At 46.8% G+C, this 20,629-nt stretch overlaps 1 protein-coding gene across 1 annotated transcript in view; it reads right to left on the minus strand.

Annotated features, from left to right (window-relative positions):
* The window catches only part of PRKCA (protein kinase C alpha), a 364,351-nt gene extending 349,923 nt beyond the window's left edge, over window positions 1-14,428 (minus strand). Inside the window, exons 1-2 of the mRNA XM_065897487.1 lie at window positions 14,205-14,428; window positions 11,471-11,502 (exon numbers count right to left, since the gene is read on the minus strand). Of these exons, the coding sequence (XP_065753559.1) occupies window positions 11,471-11,502; window positions 14,205-14,377 (205 nt within the window). The 5' untranslated portion in view covers window positions 14,378-14,428. The remainder of the gene's footprint in view (window positions 1-11,470; window positions 11,503-14,204) is intronic.
* Between the last annotated feature and the right edge of the window lie 6,201 nt (window positions 14,429-20,629).

Here is a 20,629-nt window from a genome sequence, read left to right on the forward strand (position 1 = left end):
TTTAACTTCAGTTCCATCATTTTGTATATTTTCTATATTTATGTATTTCTAAGATCAGAACCTCAAGTCAACACTGAAACGAAGGTCTGACGTCTATATTTGGCTGTACCACTGGGCAGAAATAATTTCAATTCTAAGAACAGGTCACTGTACTACAGAAGGCAAAGCCACATAAACTTTACGGTTATATTTAGTCACCCTTCAAATCTTGCCTGGGGGCCTCCAAAAATATGTACAGTTGTAGATTAATACTAGTGGGCTTGTACATATGTACTTTAGGTAACATATAAAATGCAAAATGAGGTGCTGTAATATCTCGGTGTAAGATTAATAGTAGACTAAGTAGCTCAGGGATGTAGCTTGCTCCCAATCGTGAGGAGCTAAAATTAGACAAAAGTCAAATGTGTAACTTCAAGCAGAGCCATTTTCCTTGCCCGTGAATTCTCATCCAAATCCAAAGTCGTACACATCTTTAATATTTTAAGCAAGATGTTTGTTATTACCAGACTGGTAACCCACGTTATGAAAGATGAACATACAACCCTTACTCAGTAAACCTCCTAGGCTTTAGAGCAAGATGCACATTTGTCTCTAAACGGCACTACCATTTTTCAAAGGCAGTAAAAGGAATCCAGTGCCTGCTCTAAGTTTCCAGATTTCCCCAGGCTTCAATAGATTATGGGATGGGCACCTAGACTCACTGGCAGTAGAACTTAAGATGTAAGACTAGAGAGTACACTTAAGTACAAAGGTTTATGAGCTACCAGGAAGCGGCAGTGGGCACAGCATCACTTTACAGGAGTTGGGGCACGAAGATCAGTTTTGCGGTTGGGTTTACAGCACATCACGGAACCCTCGTGGCCGGGTCCAAGGCTGTGAACTCAGGGCCTCAGTTATACAGCCTCCACAATCCCTTCCTGCTTTAAATCCCAAGACCACGGCTCTTCTTGATCCTGTGACTACAGACTTCACCAAGGAGGCCAAGGTTAGTACTTAAATGGACATGAATTCAGATGACTAACCTACATTTAAATAGAAGCACGTTTTTAATTACCTACAGATATAGTAAATATAATGGTTAAGAGAGCTCTCCAGCTTCTTAGTGACTAAAATCTCGCCCACCTGACGTGACTATATTCTACTAGTTCGATTTTTTCTTTTTAATCCTAAGTCTCCACATAGTTTCAGGCTGCTCGGTCAATATATACAGATCAAATAAAATCTGACATAAAAGGGACACACAGGAAATGCAAACAAGAGCCAGAAGTCGACGATGTACTCTCAGAACTTTGGGATAAAACTTCATTAATTCGCCACCAACAGGCAAGTTAGCCAAGCACCTTGTTCACGAACGAGCCTATCAGAGTTAACGGCATGACTGCTGTACTCTCCCCAAGTTTATACTTTAATCATGAAAAGCATTAGTATCACACCTCTCACCGTCATATTAACTGAAGAATAAAAGCCCAGAGCCTCGCCCAATGAGTTATCATCTGATCTCCATTTATGTTAATTTTTCTACAGCAGTGCATCAGATTCTTTTCAGACCACCCACGGCACATCTCAAGCATAAACGGTTCCAGCTCCCACCCAACAGCTAATCTTTAATCAATTGCGATTTTGCAAGTTAATTTGCAACACATGATCAGACCCCGCTCAACCAGCAGGTGCTGTGGTGCTTGACGGTTCTGATTAAGAAAGGGAAAGACAACGCGTCTCAACCCTTAACCCAAACTTGATTTTGAACCTAAAGAATAAATAAGAATCAGTCCTGCATGTTTCTGAACTGTTAGAAACTGAAATTAAAACAGAATGATCAAGTTTTCCATGTTAATGAGTCACTCAGATTGAAGAAGCTAATGGAAAACTAAAGTGATAAAAATCACTTTAGTGATCAAACTCACCATGTGAAAACATCAGATATACTGAAGATTTCAAAATTAGGCCTATGACTAACAGGATCATTCTGTAATCCACCTATTAATGTTAACTTACAACTTTTCATGATTACAACTGCATTAAGCACCTTTTAGAAAAAAAAGAAAAGTACGATTTAAACTACTCCCTACACTGTAAAACAGTTAAGGATCAAGTTGCAATTTCCGAAGTTTTAAAAGTGAGCCATCTCCCATTTTCACATTTTAAGATAACTATGTACAGTTGTATGCATTAATTCAAAAGGGGGAAAATAATTTAAGCTCATTTACTGCCACTGAACTTCAAAACAAATCCAAATGGAAACTAACGCAAACCTTTACAAGCATGAGCGTAGCTTTCTTGAATCAATGAGTTCTATGCCAATTACAAACAGCACCACAAATCATACTTTATTAGACAATCTGACAGAAGGAAAAACAAGTGAAAACGTGAGTAAAAGGGACTGGCTACTTATCAGTATAGCTTCAGATACCAACAAGAAACTACTGCGATGCGACAGACACTCCACCACCCTGGTCTCAAAGCTGCAGGACAGCGGGCGAGTGCTTAGCCTCCGCCCCAGCGTCCATCCCTGGAGAGCGGGGACGGAACGCCAGCTCCCCAGGGAGGGGGTGGGCGGACATATGCCGAGCACATACCAGCGCAGCAGTCTTCTGTGAGTTCCGATTTTGCACAGCTGAAATCCAGATGAAAGCCCGTCTTATGTTCCCACCTGAGGTGCTCTGCAGCACCCCTTTACCTTCCAAGGATTCTGATTAGGGTTATAACACTTTCCCCACAGTTCAGCCCCGTGGAGAAGGAAGAAATAACTGAGAATGAACCAGAAATTCTGGAAGAATAAACCAGTGTGCAGTTTTTAAAGAACAATGTGCTTCCAGTTTTAAATACGTGATGTTATTTCTTTCTTATTGTTTCCCTTATTGATGTGTATGAGCCTACCGGAACTCGGTCTTCGTTATCACCTCCAGTCCTCATCTCCAGGCTGGCCACCAATAGTACCAGCTTCAGAACAAAGACCCTCGGAATAGTGTCAGAGCAGCACCCTTACTAAAACACATTTTCCAAAAAATTAATACTACATCTCTGACATGGTGTGTAATACTGTTCTCTCCTGTAACTGCAACATCTTTCTGAAAAGTGAGCATGACAGTTAAAAACTACAAGAGGGGGCTTCCCTGGTGGCGCAGTGGTTGAGAGTCCACCTGCCGATGCAGGGGACACAGGTTCGTGCCCCGGTCCGGGAGGATCCCACATGCCGCGGAGCAGCTGGGCCCGTGAGCCATGGCCGCTGAGCCTGCGCGTCCGGAGCCTGTGCTCCGCAACGGGACAGGCCACAACAGTGAGAAGCCCGCGTACCGCCAAAAAAAAAAAAACTACAAGAGAAAGTCACGGATTAGCAGAAAAGAGCCCACCTGTGGGGACAGGCAGGGGGTAGACCCTCGGGCATTTCTCCATCTGCCCTATCGGGGGGTCAGGGCTGGCAACACCGCCAGCACCACAGCCTCCCTGGACCCCCAAGTCACTTTCAGGTTCTTTTGCTCCATTATTTCCTCACATTAGAGCATTTCCCCCCAGCTCCCCAAATGAAGGAAATCCCACGCATCCTACAAAGCCCAAATCGAAAGCCACCTCTTAAGGAGCCAAAAAAACATCTTCATCCTCATGTCGGTCGACTCCTACTTGGTTCAGACTTATGACGGTGAGCTGTCTCCATCTACGCCGCCAGGCTGTCCGCCCTGCGGCGTCCAGCAGAACCTCCCACTACAGGCCGCAAGCACAGAGGCGTCACCGGGTTGAACTTCATCCCTGCGTACCTCCACCATCCAGTGAGGTGGCTGAAGTCTGACAAAGCAGGAGGAACCACGCGGCGGGGCACCTGGGGTAACAGCACAGTCTGGACCCACACTGCCGGGCGCGAGCAGCGAGCTGCCAAACTTCTGGGCCTCAGTTTCCCTAGCTGTAAAACGGGGATGGCACTGCGGACCTTTTCAGAAGTGTCATGAGGATCAAATGAGGACCGAAAAGTGCTCAGATCAGGATTTAAGAGTAAGCACGACATCGGCGCTTGTTATTGTGTTTCAGATACAGGAAAACCTCCCCATCGTAGACTACAGCGCATGAGGTACGAGACTCATCACTCCAAGCGTCATGGTTTCACCAACAGGATCACTGGCACTTAGGAGTTGGATCATCTCTAACAGAATTTTGCTCAGAATTCAGCTGTTGATTGGATCATGCTCTTATCCCATTTCTCATACAAGTCTGTCCAAGTTGGGTCTAAGTTTGTTTATAGTACACACCGTCAGGTCCCGGGCTTCCACTCTTATTTCTTACCTATTGAAGTCACCCCAGTTAATAAATGATCTTGTATTTCCCAAAATGCCCAAACTAGAGGTGTATAGATATTAGGGGGAAAACAGCAAACGAAGGCAAAGATCAACTACCCTCATGCTAATCTTACTTGGTGAACTTGCTCTTAAATAATTCTTATCTTGCGCTGACAATTAATCAAATCATTCCCCTCTAATTCTATTTCCAGAAGCCATTTTCCCCTTTGTATAATTTAAGAGGGTTTCTTTTAATGTAGCTGTAGTAATTTCAACTAGATTTGACAGCTAAAACCATGCCAATCCTGAAATGTTCACGTCTCAGGTTAAAGTCTAACATGAGTTTTCAGTCTGAGGGGAGAGACCTGAAATAAAGGGTTTGTCGTGGAAATTCTGACAGACACGTGAGGACAGCAAGGCCTTCATTCTATGTCACCAAGACATGTTTCAGTGTTTCCCTCAATGGCAGCATTCTTTCCCCCCTTAATATAAATTCAGGCTCTGTAAGTACCAAAAAAGTTTCCATTTGGCTCTCAAAAGTGCTTTCTGCAGAACAACGATTAGAATCTGAACCCGAGCTCCACCCCGCAAGCTCCACCCCACCAGCCTGGCAGATTCTCCGGCACTCGTTTCTTTAAAAACGACCATATCCTGTGCTCAATGGGGCGCTTTTGCAAAGAAGTATACAAAAATGAGAAAGCTCCTGGATTGTCTGGCATGAGGCAGCATTTAACACGACTTTCTTTCAATTGACTGAAGCCTGTCACGGGATTGCAACTGGGTGACAACCGTTCCGCCCCTGCGCCCCCACTCCTCACATGAAGATGCAGAAACCTTTCAGGAACAAGAAGTATTAAAAACACCAGAATCAAGTCGAGCTACTGCTCTGTCTGGAGCATCACAATCTGGTTTCGGCCATTAGCAATCTCCAAGCAAAGGACCGTTTAAATGACTGTACCAAACACATCCTGGCGCTGGTTTTAACTTTTCACCCCTGTACCCCAGCTAAGGCATCGCCCCTCCTGCTGGGGCCCATACCATGCTCTGGTTTTATCCGTGGCAGAAAGATTCATTTCTGATGTCCAGATACTTCTCTAGAGTTAGAAGGCAGGCACACCAAGGGGTTTATTCCTATCGTAGTAATTCATTAAGCTTAACATGACATAGAACTTATTACACATACGAATTAAAATTTTCTGCTCTATATTTTGACTAAGTATGCTTAGCTTCAGAAATCACTTTTTCTTATGCCATCTCAAGATCTACCCCTCGTTGACATAACTTTGGATTATAAACTAGACTTCCAAGTAGGCAGGGGCTTCCCTGGTGGTGCAGTGGTTAAGAATCCGCCTGCCAATGCAGGGGACATGCGTTCGTGCCCTGGGCCAGGAAGATCCCAACGTGCCACGGAGCAACTGAGTCCGTGCACCACAACCACTGAGCCTGCGCTCTAGAACCGACGAACCACAACTACTGAAGCCCGTGCGCCTAGAGCCTGTGCTCCACGAGGAGTCACCGCTGTGAGAAGCCCGCGCACCGCAATGAAGAGCAGCCCCCGCTCGCTGCAACTAGAGAAAGCCCACGCGCAGCAACGAAGACCCAACACGGCCAAAAATAAATAAATTTATATAAAAAAACAGTAGGCAGGCAGAAGTGACTGTGATCCTTCCAGCTAGGAACATTCATACCATACCTCTAATATTTATACAATCTCACACCCAGCAAATATTTACGTAGTGTCAACCGAGCACCAGGCACTGCATTAAACATGGAAGACAGAGAAATAAGCCTCAGTCCTTGCTCCCGAGGCTGGTAGAGGAAACAGACAGGAAATACTGTGGGGGGAGGGTCCTATGAGAGGGAGAGCACCCAGAATGGCAGGGAGGACGGAAAAGGTCCAGGCTAAACTTCAGGCTAAGACTCCAAGTGTACTCTCTGGGCAAAAACAGGTTGGAGAAAGCATGGAGAGAACACACTTTCTGGAAAAGTACAGCTTCCTTCAAGTGACAGGAGGATGGGAGGAAGGAGAGCAGCCTTAAGATGAGTCAGAAAAAGCAAGGCAGCGGGACTGAAGAGACTCAATGTCCTGGCAGGGAGCCGGGCTCCATCCGTACAGGGAAGCTCTGCAGACAGTTAATGGCACTTTGAAAACCACCGTGAAGGAAAAAACCAGCATGTTAAGGGTTAATGTGACTAAAAACTTAAATGTGAGTGTCCTCCAGGAGAGTGAAACACTCAGGACACTAAGACACATGGTAGAAGTAAAGGAAATTTGCATGTCAGATTCATCTGCAAAAATAAATACTTGAGATTTCTACCAGCATCAACTTCGGAGGGGGGGGGGCATGTGTGTGAATAGAAGCACTTTCACTTAATGTACCGAGTGAAAGAAGAGCAATTCAGAAAGCCATTAATCAGAAATCATTTTGTAACCGTTGGCACCAAATGGGAATCCCCTATACTAAGATTTCTTCACGTGTCTCTACTTCTGAGAGGAAAAGAAAGTTCTAGCTGCCCATCTCAATCACTTTCCTGCATTTTAGGGATTACAGACAAGCTCATCTTCGAAGTTGAAATAACCCTTTAGTCTGACCTCAGTGCAAAACCTCCAGCGTTCCGAATCATACTCACTCTTACTTGGACCTGCCTTTTTGGAACTTACAGGTAACCAGACACTCATCTATAGTTCACATGGCTTCTCATCTGCGGGGAGGGTAACCAAGTGAGAAGCAGGGTCGTGAAATGCTGACCTGTTCTGAAGATGGAAGATCCTGGCATCAACTTCGGAAATCAGTGGGCCGCCCCAGAGTCCAGGGGCGGCCGATCCAGTACACGGGAAGGACAGGTACTCTGTCAAAGGTGGCCAGCTTCACCACGCAGCCCCACCCGGGTCCCAGCCCCCAACCCTCTCCTGGCACCTGCCGGCCACACTGCTTGGCTCTCAGAACCCTGAGCTCGTGATGATGCCTTTCAGAAAAGGCATCCCTTTCTGAAAAGCTGCCAACTCAACCCCCTGGTAAAGATCACCCTCCCTTAGATGGGCCCGGTTTTCTGGGATTCCTCAGCTCCTACAGCCAAAGGGGGGAAACCATTCTTTTTTCTTCAAACATCAACTTTCATTCTCAGAGAAGGAGTATCAAGCACCGTCCTACTTGGGTAAGCCGAAATATCGACCCCGAAACAGGCCTTCAAGATGGAATGTCATCAGGAAAGGGGTGGAGAAAGCCGATTTCTTCACCCTCAACGATGGAAAAATACAGAGCTTCAGTTAGCCTCACAAGTTACGTACAGTATTTGACGTGTACTCAGCAGGGAAATGGCTCAAGATCCAAACCTGGCTCAGCAGCGCCGTGCGAGCACATGAACGTGAATGAATTCCCTGCGGACGGCTTGCACGTGCCAGGCGGACCACCCAGGACGAAGAGCCACAACAGCAGACCCCGGTCATCCGGGGGAATTCATACTGATGCTGTCTCCAGCGTGTATTCAGAGAGCCTGGGTGACAGTGCATTTTAACTTGTGACATTCACCATGAACGAACAGAAAAAGGGAAAACAGAAGCAGGTTAGCCAGATGTAACAGACTATTTGGCCCGTCAAGTAAGCAGGTCACTTTTTGAGAGGCTATTTCTAACGCTGTAAGTAGAGAAGGGCATGGGTCTTGCTAACTGAGGAGGAAAGAAACGACTTGGCTCACTCCCTTTCCCAGTAGCCAAAGTAGGAGATACGGCTGTTTGGGGCGCCACGGCCCCCGAGGAAGAGCACCTGAGGCAGCCGGCACTCTCGGACAGCTGCTGGGAGCAGCCTGAGCAGGACAGAGACCCCAACTGGACCCAGGCCTTCCGGGCTTGAATCTCAACTTCCTCAATGCCCAGAGCCAGACAAGCTTGCTTCTCTTCTTCCTTCAGAAGCAGGCAAGGCCAAGCTCTCCAGCAGCCTCACGGAGATGAAGTGAGCACAGAACAGATCAAGCCAACCCAAAGAATAAGCCAAACAAAAATAAAGCAAATTCGAGTCCTATCATTTCGGCTTGTCTTCATCTCTAAGAACCTGAAGAAGGTTCCACGGCTTCAAGATCTACCCTGTCCTCCGCCCACGAGGCCCTCGGTTCCAACCACGTCAGGCAGCAAATTCTCACCGCAGGATCAGCTTGTGTTACTTGCCCTGGTAACACATTTTCAGGGTTGCATCCCTGTACCACGTGTGCCGTAAGGACGGAATAGAGTCCATCAGGTAAAAGTAGGAATGACCCAACAGATCTCTTCAGAGAAGCTTCCTGCGTCCATTTATGTTATATCTTGGGGGAAGGGAAGAAGTGGGAAATCACCTTACATGTTTTTTTTGGAAACACCCTTATAAAATATGCTTTCTAGATGGTACAGATTACAAACCCAGTTTTAAGGACTAAAACTTGCTTGTATCTTTAGTCTTCCAATTCTGACTTAACACTAAATGACGGTGAATATTTTAGGCTTAAAGCTAAACGAGTCCATGTATGTGTGACTCGTTTGGAGCATCTGCCCCCTTTGAGCTGAAGTAAACTCAGCTGCAGGTGTTTTATCTTCTGACCAGAGCAACACGCTACACACTTAGAGCTGGAACACTACACCCCCTCCATCAGGTGACAAGTACGCATACTAAAGGCAGCCTCAGCCTCCAGCTGTCATCCCTAGAGGGTGGGCTGCAAAGGGCACACGTGAGGACGAGTCATTCTGCTAAGAACGAGCCTATCAAACCAAACCAACAGGAAAAGTTGAGTTAGAGATCAGGAGAAAACTTAACATCTGACCATTTAAGAATATACTGAAGACTGAGACAAGTACCAAAATAGGAAACACTGAGTAACCATTATGTGATTAAGAGCACTGCCCTGAGCTAACATTATCTAAGTTACAAACAACAAGATAATGGGTTAGCACAGGCCTGCTCGGAAGTCAAAAACTACAGATGACACATAACTACACAACAAGCAGCTCCCCACAAACAGACTTAGAACTTGAAATGGTTTCTGTGAATTAGAAATCTGTAAATACAGTAGGGGAACTCATTCAAGGGATCAGGTTTAATTCTTCAAAGCAAACAATACTGCATAGAGCACACGTTCACTGCTATAGTTCGGTTTGTAAATCCTGAATTTCAAATATAAGGAAATTCACAGGACAGATACAAGGGGCTAAAACATGTTGGAAGTACTCAAACTTACACGGGAGATGGAATTTGAAAGAGGCCCTTTTCACCTACCAGAGCAAAAATATAGGTAAGAATGAAGAGAAAGGGGTACTCTCATACTGATACTGAAATACACATTAGAACCTTTCTGGAGAGCAATTTAAGCTGTGCTCATTGCAGTTTAAAATGTATCCACACACACTTCTACGTATCTATTGCAGAAACACCTAGAGTCCAAGGATATTGACAGCTGTATTTATACTACAACAGTACAGAGAACTTAGAAACATTTAAAATGTCTCAGACAGGTGAATCAATTTGCTATTTCCACACATGCAAATAAGGAAGAACTGATGTTTTGATATGGAAGGATACCTACCACCTACTGCTAAAAAAAAGCTGCAGAATGACTGAAAATTTTGATTTTTAAAAAGTATGTGTAAATAAGTGAATGAATGGAGGTCTTAAATAGAAGTTATCCCTGAGGGCGGGAAAGGAAACAAGACTTCATTTTTATATACAGTGTTTGTGCAATTTATGAGTAGCATTTCTGTAATTAAGGTAAATGGGAGTGATTGGATGCGAGATTATTAACCTGCTAATCCACTGGAAGTTCAAAAGATGCTTAAAAAACCATTCAGGTCCTGCTGTAGCCTAGTACAGCCAACAAAACCTGCAGGTCTCAAAGGGACAAACCTTACCCTGGGGTTCTTTGTATTTAAAAAGCTCAGTTTCTACATAACATACCCCCTTTATCTTGTGCATTATCTAGAACATTCAGTAAATATTTTTCTTATGAGTTTCCCTAGGCCTCCATTCAAACACATTACCAAAAATGACAGGAGATATAGGTATCACATTAGCCCAGAATCACAAGGTTAAATCTTTAAATTTCCTAAAATCCTGTTCAAAGACTTCAAACGTTGCCTATAAAGTTCAGGTCCACAACTCTGAGAAGTGGAAAGAGTCACATCTTCCTTTCATTTCTTAGACTGGCACCACGCCTTTCATTCTTCTGCAAAGGACTCAACTTGATTTCTCAATGTGACTCTCCAAATAAACGTATTCAATAGGGGTGTTAATCACAACGTAAAGGAAAGTAAAGTACTGATTATACATAAAATACCCGCATCCAAAAATCTTTAGAAAATGCACATAAGAAACAAGTTCACAAGCGTGCAGGTTTTAAATGGTAACCAACTTACGAGCACAATTTTAAAGTTACAGGAAGTACACCCTGTGTGTCTCTAACGCACTTAACATTAAACACTTAGTATAATATTTTCCAGGCTAGAATGCACTTTCCACTTGCCCTAATAAACCGAAGCCCAGATGGGAAATGTAACCAGAACTAAGTAAACATAATATAGACAGGAGAGCCAGAAGGTGGGCTAATGAACTGGGATGACTTCACAAGCAATAAGGCATTCTAAAAAAATGTTTCAACGAAGAGCATGAAAAGCTAGGTATTTGGAGGGCGTAAAATGCCAACTACAGATCAGAGGAGGAAAGGGATTGCTTTGTGGATGCAATGGAGAGCGTAAGATGAGATAACGTGCCTCACGCTGCAGCCGCCTTAAAACGTGCAAACTTTGCTCTGGGTGACAATCGACCATCAAAAACCAGAAACAACTCACTATCGTGCTGCATGGCCCAAGATTAGGGGCCCAACCCAATGCCTAGGTAAAAAATGGACAAAACCAGGAAGAGCCACACACACCGTGATTTCGTTTTTTTCTGAACACCCACACAAAGACAGCAGTTTCTGACAAGAATGTTCTTGGCAAAAAAAATAAGTTACAGGAAGGTTTTTCCCTTGAAGAAAAAGGCAGCTCTATATGCAGATTACGAGGCAAAATACCAAACAATTTTCTTAAGGCCCAAATTTACAGCCCTCATATTTTGAGAACATCTAAACAACGTTTTTTTTGGGGGGGGGGGGGGAGATCAAAGAAAAGATGACTGGAAACACTGTTCCTGTCTGGAATGCTTATTTCATGCTGTACCTGAAAATAAAATCCAACGTGGGCAGCTTACCTTGGCACTGGAAGCCTTGTTTCCCAAACCCCCTGAAAAACAAACAAGAAGATTTCTTAACATATTTTGTGTTGGGTACCATATCTTAAGCCAGTTATGTAACAAAGCTTTCTAGTTAAAGGTTTGTACATGAAACCCAATGATGTGACAGGAAAACATGCCTTAATAGCTCAGAGCACAGGGTCAATGCAACTCTGAGAAGATCTGACCTCCAAAGGCTCCCTAAGCTGTCTCAATGTATGCAAGTTTTTTTTTTTTTTTACACTTATCAATACTTAAATTTCAACACAAGAACATGACTATAAAGTTGTTGGCTACAATATTCAGGGAACAAACAGGACCTGACCTTATGGTTAAAAGAAAAAAGCTGAATTTGGTCCCTAAAGACCAACTGAAAATTGTTTCTCCCTAAAGACAACTAAAAAGCAGCTTCATCATTTGTTGTGAATTTAAGTATTTGTCTAGATATTGCCAAGCAGCGCCACTCTTAACATTAAACTTTGGCTTAAAGGAGTCACATTTTACAAACTATCACCCCTGTTTTTCGCATGTGAGATTATGATCTAATTCTACCTAGAACCAGAGAGCATTCAAAGCACATTCAGGAACTATTTCGTTCTTGTAAATTACTTCAGAGAATTTACTTTCTAAGCAGAAAACCCTGACCGGGACGTTAATCGCAAACACCATTCCAACTAGGATGAACGACGTTAAAATTCTCAGAAGGTTATGAGTCAATCTCTCGCTTCACATAGCATTTTAAGTTTACAAAGAACTTCACAGATCTTTATAATTAACTCAGTCATCCCCACCCAGAAAATAATTAAACGCACTTAGTTTTAAAATATCAGTGCTTTAATATTTAAATGACTTGCAAATCAAGGACCCAGAAAAGAAAACTGAAAAATTAAAACCACTGCTAGACAAAGCTGGGGAATATTTTCCTGGAACTTCCAAGGGGTTGCTTTACAGCTAAGCAGAGAACTGTTTCAGGGATTACTCCGGGAGAAAGAGGCCAGGGAGATCTTTATTTTCCACTCACATTACACCTGGTGACCTGACATGCCACGTCAGTTCACCAGGGGCTAACAACTGATAGTGGAAAGTCTTCAGCGAGCCTGGATATACATGTTGCAAGTCCCTTTTCTACCTTACCTACTTCCTGCAAAAGTGATCAGTAGCCTAGCTGTTCCCTTTTAATGGAAGGTCACAGCTGATACACGAGGCTGAAGACCTCCCCTTAACTAAATGCAATCTCCTCTCTGCCCTAATACTCCAAGAACTTAAATAGTCTTATCTACAACTACCTATGTGCTCCTTGGAGCACAACTGCTTCATACGCTGACTACACACTGGAAACCATTCATGGAGGTGGCTGTGCTTTTCGTAAGTGGACTGCTGAGCTGATTTCTAAAAGACAATTAAGCACCTTATTAGCACCACGTTGGTGGGGCTCTCTTGGCGATGACTTTCCCGGGTGTGATGAATTCAGATAACGCCACACAAAGTTAAACACCTATCGATTAGCACCATGTTTGTGGGCCTTGCCCTTAGAGATGATTTTCCCCAGATGTGATGCATCCAGGTAGCGTTCTCCAGAGGGCCCCAACAAGATCCATAGGCCAGCTGGCTGGTGGCAGGGCGCACTCTGTGCTATCAACCTGGTGCCATTCCCCAGCCTGGCGGGGCGGCGGGGGGGCAGGAGTTAAGGAACCCTAGACATGTCTGACTTGGGGCGGGTGTCTTACATCCAAGAACAAGAAATAGAAGAGGCAGAGTGGCTAGCAACCTAATTGAAAAGAACCTACTGCTCCTCCAACTGGAGCATTTGGACTGCCTTTAGTTTCAGCTTTCTTAAAAAAAAAAAAGAATTGAGGAATCACTGACCTTTTGAAAAAGTCAGTTAATAAAAGGCACAGCTCTCTGACGGGAAGAAAGCACATACACGATTTCCTCTAGTTTCACAGGGTTCAGAGAACCCCCGTCTAAAGCCCACCACTTACCCATTCCCCGTAAACCCCCGGGGACCCCCGAGTTAATTTCTGCGTTCATTGAAAGTTACCAGAACTCTGACACCTTCAGCCCTGCCAACGTTTTTCTTACGGGCTCTGTCCTCACGCGCTGGGTTTTACCAGCCTGACCCCGTGCTGACGCGGGTTATTTTAAAGGACTCCATCTCCCCTTCTGCCCTTTACTCGCTCCCTTTAGCTCCCACTCCCCTGTACGCTCTCAACAGTTGGTCGCCTGTCCGCTCTCCCCGGGTTCACGCAGGGAAACCGGAGGCACTCCGCGGCCAACAGGTACGAGTTGCAGCGGGCAGGACCCAAGGCTGCAACGGAGCCGGAGCCCGAGCCCGAGAAAAAAGGCCGCATCCACACTCGCGAGGCGCCCGGCCCCGCTCGCCCCCAACCCGGGCCGCGCCGCGCAGCCGCCGCCTGCCACCTCCCAGACTCTTCCCCGGGGACCCGCCCTCCGACTCTCCGCGGCGCTCGGCCCTGACCCGCGGAGACTCCCGGTCTGTTCTTGGGACGCCGGGGAAGGGTGGGGGGCCTCCCTGTCGCCCCCTGCCGCGGCGGGGGGCGGCCGGCCGGCAACTCCCGGGAGTCCCGCCCGCGTGCGTCCTGCCTGGAGCGCGCGTAGCGTCCCAGGCGAGTTGGGACTCCCAGCGGCTCCCCAAGTTCCCCGGGAGAGGCGGCCCAGACCGGGGAGGACCGGCCCCGCCGCGCGCACCCACCAGATAAAGTCGGTGCAGTGGCTGCAGAAGGTGGGCTGCTTGAAGAAGCGGGCGATGAAGCGGTGGTCCTTCACCTCGTGCACGTTCTTCTGTCTTAGCGCCCCTTTGCGGGCGAAGCGGTTGGCCACGTCCTGAGGCGCCGCCGAGTCGTTGGCCGGGAAGACGTCAGCCATGGTCCCCCCACCGCCTGCTACCTCCGCCGGGAGCGGGGGGCGCGGGCGGCGGCCGAGGCGCGGCAGGAGTCGGGCCGGAGCGGAGCCGCGCCGGAGCGGAGCCGCGGGCGCGCTGCTGGCCCCTCGCGCACTGACAGCGGCGCCAGCGCTCGCGCTTCCGACTCGGGCGGCGGAGGCGGCCCGCCCACCGCGCATGCTCTGAGCGCGGCCCGGGCGGGGGCGGGGGCGCGCCGGCGCTGGAGGAGTCGACGCCCCCGCGTTTTCCGCGCCGCCGGGGAAACAGAGGGGGCGCCCGGGCCTGGGAGCTAAAGGACGCCGCGGAAGCGGGCCCGTTCTCCGCCACCACGGCCTCCTTCTTCTCCCAGCCTTCTTCCCTCAGGGCCGCCCGCTCCGCTCCTCTCCGTCCACCGCACACGCCGTCCAGCTTGTTGTCGTCGTCGTCGTCGTCTTCCTCCTCGCAGACTCCGCTCGCCGCGCTCAGACGCTCACTCACCTCTCCGGCTTCCAGGACCCACCGTGTTTCCGGCCCAAGAGCCCAGCTTTTATAAGCTTGCATCAATTTGAGGTTTCACCTGGCTCCAATATCCAACCCGCCCCCCCCCCCGCCCCTCCCGGGCCACCACGCTGTTTATTATACACGGCAGGAGAAAAGGAGCTACTTTCAATCAGGGAACACGGGCCCTTTCACATGCCTCCGATTGAATTGTGCTTCACCTGCGTCTTGTAGAGACGTCTAATTTGGATGTTAGGACGGTTAAAGGACTCGTCCTGGTTGTTATCCCGTTACTCACTGACTACCACAGTTAAATCGTGGATGATCAGGCTTTCTTGATTTTACAAGTCCAGAACCTTAATTTAGAAATCGTTTTGCATCCTAGGCTAACAACTGCCTTACTGGCAGGTGCAGAGCGCAGCCAGTACGTTTGTAAATTACCAAGTAAAACTGCTTGTGAAAGGGTGGCTGGCATGGGTCTTCGAGGACGCACGTGGGGTTGTACCAACTAATCACTTGCTGAATATTCATTAGTTCTGCCTGGAGGATGCTAAAATACATGAAGGAAACAACGTTTCATTATGGTTTAATTTCATCGTCAGATTCACTAAATTCACAAAACAACTTCATCTACTGAAGACAGCGAGAAAGGGAACATGTTTAATCCTTCGAGAGGTTTAAAAAAGCAAGAAAGCTTTCCTAAGATCTATACTATCTTAGAGCATATCACATAGACCAAATAGGGCTACCATTTTTTAAGATTGCCCAGTTGAACGCATGATGACAGGAATGTCTTTTATGTTTTGACACGTGTTAGTTATTGACCCGCCCTTAATGGGGCATGCACTTTGCTGGCTCACTTGCAATCTCTCCCGCCAATGTACTTGGAGCTTAAAGAGATTGCACCTGCTTGCTATTCTGGTCAGAAATTTTGCCAGTAGTGGTGGCCCCCTCCAGTCCAAGGGGGCAAAAAAAAAGGAATGAAAAGCAGGGGATGTCAGGAATATTGAGCAAATTCTCTGCAAAACACCATAAGCGTCTCACACCATGGTTGTTGATGGCTTAATACTTGTAAATCACATGGAACACGGTAGAAAGAAACATTCTTGCCTCACAGCCATCTCTGCATCTAAGACCAAGGTCCTCACACCTTTTATGAAGACAAGCTTCCTTCTGTTTCCCTGAAACCTTGATATAAAGACAGAAGAAAAATATGGGAGAGCTGGAGGGTGGAGTTGCAGATGGGGTGATCTCTGAGCACAGTGACAGGCAAGATGAGCTAAGAATCAAGTGGACCTTGGCAGCAGCCTGGCCGTCACCTGTGTGCGAGTGGAGCCACTGATCTCAGCAGTGGGGAGACCAGAGAGAGACAATATCTCTTTTCTTTCTGGTTGTGGCTTTGCTCTCTTGCCTCAGTGCTTACTGTCGTTCCTTACGGGCAAGGCGAGAACTCACTGGAAGTTTGTTGTTTGATGGCTGGGCTGAGCGTGAGTGCTCTATTGCCTACAGATGGGCTCACTTGTGGCGCAGGGCGTGGGGTTACACCTGGGGCGGGGAATCCTCGGGCAGTGGAACACCACCCCCGGCAAGGACAGATGAAAGTGTGGGCCACAAGTGGCCCTGAAACCGAGCCAGACCCTGGGCACTCCTGGGCACAAAAGCCTTTCTGTGTCCCCCACTTCTCAATTACAGGAAATAGGCTTCATTCAGCCTCCAGGACCTTCCCTGAGTTCCAACGGGCAGGTTCAAACAGTTACTAATCAGGGAAGGGAGGGGATGCAGAGACCAGGGAGGAGCGGTCAGGAAACAATAGTGCAGCCTTGGCGCAGGGTGTTGGTCCCCCCCTCAAAGGATACACACATAATATCTCTGAGCTGTTTTGCAGATACTGAAACCCCCTCCAGGTGGGAGAAGTTAACTGCATGCCGCCCACAAGCACGGAGACCCCAACCCCGGTGGACCCAGAAGGCTGGTGATGCTGACTCCTGGTTACCTCCCCACCAACCAATCAGAAGAAGGTCCACGCACGAGCTGACCACGGCTCTTTGAACCATTACTAGAAAACTCCTCACTACCCCCTCCAGGTTGGGATACACAGTTTTGAGGGCATGAGCCCGCTGTGCCCCCCTTTGCCTGGGAAAATACAACTATCCTTTTCTGCTTCACCCAAAACCCTGTCTCCGAGATTTAATTTGGCGTCCGAGTACAGAGGCCAGATTCAGCTTCAGCCCCGGCAGCCCACCTGAGAAGGATCTCCATGGTGACACTAAAATGGAGGGGATTCCAGAAAGGGGAACCCCTGGGGAGGTGGAGTGGTCAGTGAGACATGGACGTTAGCAACGATTTTAGAGTCTGCTGTTTCCTGGGGAAAGTGCAGGAGAGCAGATGTGGTAGACTGAACACACCGTTTGTGAGAGCCCTCCTCTGTGACCCCTGACCTTGAGGAGGAAGCCCAACACCCTTTGCAGAGGTGCTGCCTGGACCAGACTTTAGGAAAACCTCAAAGCAAAATACCATCGATCCCTAATTAGATACACTGTATTATAAGAGGCCCATAATTCCCTGGTAAGGGAAAGCAGGATGTAAAACGATATTCAGAGACGCCATTTTTAAAATGTATGTACACCCACACCTATATGATATAAATATGCTTGTGCAGTTACACACAGGTGTATACAAAGATATACATGGCAAAACGTTCATTTAAGTGACTGTCTCTGGATGGTGGGAATATAAACGCTTTTCTGTGCAGGAAGAGAAGCCTTTGGCCTAGGGTTTACATTTCGAAAGGGCATTGGAAACCGTAATTTTTAATGTTGTCACCAAAAGGAGGTATTTGTTATTTTTAACACAAAAGGTTTTATTGCCAGAAATTCACTGTTGTTGCATGGAGTAGAGATGGTACTAATTTGCATGTGAAATGCTCGGGAAGTGTTTTCAGCCGCTGACCCTCACCTCCTCCTTAGCCCCAATCCACAACTAGAATTTAAATTCCTGAGTTAAATTCCTGAGGAAGCTTCTAGGGCTCCAAGGGTTCTGCTTCCGCCACAAAGTGTTTTTCCTCCACTTTCTCCCAGGTTTTCTCTAGTAGCCATGGCGCAAACCAGATGGAGGATCCAGAAAACCTGGGTTCGAGTCCGAGCTTCGGCACTAACTGATTTGTGTAATTTGGATAAATTAACTTCTCAATTCTCTCTCTCTCCATCTAAAAATGGAGATATTGATAACAGCCCTAGGATCTTCTTAAGCATTTAACCCGATGATACATATATATAAATGTATATAAATATAAATAAAACCAGCTGGTGGGTAGTAAATCCTAAAGTCTCCTACAAATGCAAGGTAGGATGGTGGGTCTCAGCTTTACCAAGCATGCATTTCGGAGAAAGTGAATGGTGAGACCCCCCCCTCCCACCTTTGGGGCCCATTATTCCTCCAGAAGTGACAGATGCCGTTCCCTCCACTCCCAGTGGCTGTGACTTAGGAAGCAAAAGATGACCCATGGAAGGAGTACCAAAAATGTAAGCTGGCGTTCATGTTTTAAACCCACTGCATTTCCCACCACCTTCACCCTTAAAGTGCTTTTTAGGAAAGGCCTGGATTCTTTGAAAAAACTAGTTGCAAGAGGACCCAAGCAACTCTCATAGTCTTCCATTCACCTAGAATTTAACGGGAATGGGAGCAGGTACTTAGTTGCTTCCCTGAACCTGCCTGGGGGACGTATCAGCCCATGGAAGTGACAAAACCACGAATCCCATGTACCTGTCCCCCAGTTCCAACAATTATCAATTCATGATGAATCCTGGTTCATCTGTCCCCTGCCTTATCTCTCGATCTCTAGATAATATCAATAAAAGCTTAAAAGAAGGCAAAACATGCCCAAGTATCAACTCCAGGAGGAGACTTGGGGGGGAAGTTCTGTTCAGTATTTGTTGGTTTCACAGATATTCACATATCAAAACTCACCCAACTGTAGACTTCAAATATGCATGCAGGGCCTTCCCTGGCGGTCCAGTGGTTAGGACTCCTCACTTCCACCGCAGGGGGCACAGGTTCCATCCCTGGTCGGGGAACTAAGATCCCGCAAGCCGTGTGGCACTCGGTCAAAAACTAAAATAAATCAATATGCGTACAGTTAACTTAAATCAATCCTGTACTCAACAAAACTGTAAACATGTTTAAAGCTAAATAGCCAAGTCCACTAGTCCAAATAAACAGGTGAACTGGAAGACGAGGGGAAGAACCCGTGGGCCCTCCCACAGGGCTTGCAGCTGCCTTTCGCCGGAGGCTAAGGCAAGCCTGCTCTGTCCAGTAGGTGTGAGGGTCAAGTTTAGTTCCAGCCCCAAAGCACTCAGGGGCTCCATGTGTGTGGTGGGTGCTTCCAACCAGACTGTTCAAGCCCTCTTTTTTCTGCTTCCCCCCCGCCCGCCACATTCACTCGGAACCCTGCACGTTCCGAGTAGGCTCTCAGAAACCACCCGTCCCCAAAGGTATCCCCTCCTCTGCCCCCAGCTACAGGGACTTTTACTCCTCCTCTCCTGTACTATTGTTTTTGTACTCTTTATTATATATCACTTTCAACAAAACCTCCCTCTATCTTTCCCTTCAGGGTAAGACCTTCCATCCTCCTTCTATGATTTTGCATCAGAGAAAGTCTAGGAACCGCCTGTTTTAAAAACGGTATTTGGGGTAGAAACGAGCAGCAGGGTGGCTGAGCAGAGGGAGAGTGCTGACGATTACTAGGCTCAATGCCTTTGTTTAACAATGAATGCTGGGTCCTGGGATGTTAATATCTTGCGTTTACTCTCTCTCTCTCTCTCTCTCTATATATATATATATATACACACATAGTATGCTATATATATATACATATATCTGCCTTTGTGTAATTTACATTCTCTTTGGTGATTTGAGTGGGAGAGGGAAATTTGTGGACACTTCTACCCAGGAAAATTGAACTCATCCACACTCTCACTTCAATTTTTTTTTTTTTTTTTTTTTTTTTTTTTGCGGTACGTGGGCCTCTCACTGTTGTGGCCTCTCCCGTTGCGGAGCACAGGCTCTGGACGCGCAGGCTCAGCGGCCATGGCTCACGGGCCCAGCCGCTCCGCGGCATGTGGGATCTTCTCGGACCGGGGCACGAACCCGTATTCCCTGCATCGGCAGGCAGACTCCCAACCCCTGCGCCACCAGGGAGGCCCTCACTTCTATTTTGATGATAGCTCTCATTTAACGCACAGGCATGACCACCTTCAAAACTTTGATCTTGTTTCAGTCTGGATGTTTCCTGCTGTACGCAGGCATGGAGTAAAAATAGCACATCTCCCACCAGTCGACATAGGGCAAAGATTCCAGGAAAACCTGGAGAAGCTGCTCAGAAGGTATGTCCCACGACGTTTATCTAGGTAAATCAGTAAGTGACGTGGCATCCCAACATCCCCTTGGGAGGAGCTGTTTCCCAAGAGTCAGTGCAGCGATGACAGCCTGGTTCTTCTGAATGCACACTTAATTTTTCTGGCAAACTCTACAATCTGCAATTGTTTCTGTAGTTGGCGTGGCCTTAGAACTAGAATGGTGATACCTCCCAAAGCCTTGGAATCCTTTCAAATGTCATTCAAGTTTCTATACAAGATATAACTCTAACAAGAAAGAATAGAAAAAGCATTCAGAAACACTATTTAATAAATATGCCTTGAGCACTTATGCTCAAGCACTGTTATAGAATATTGGGGATAAACAGTGAACAGAACAACAGTTTC

This window comes from Phocoena phocoena, chromosome 19 (genome assembly GCF_963924675.1).
Source record: "Phocoena phocoena chromosome 19, mPhoPho1.1, whole genome shotgun sequence".
Lineage (NCBI taxonomy): Eukaryota > Metazoa > Chordata > Mammalia > Artiodactyla > Phocoenidae > Phocoena > Phocoena phocoena.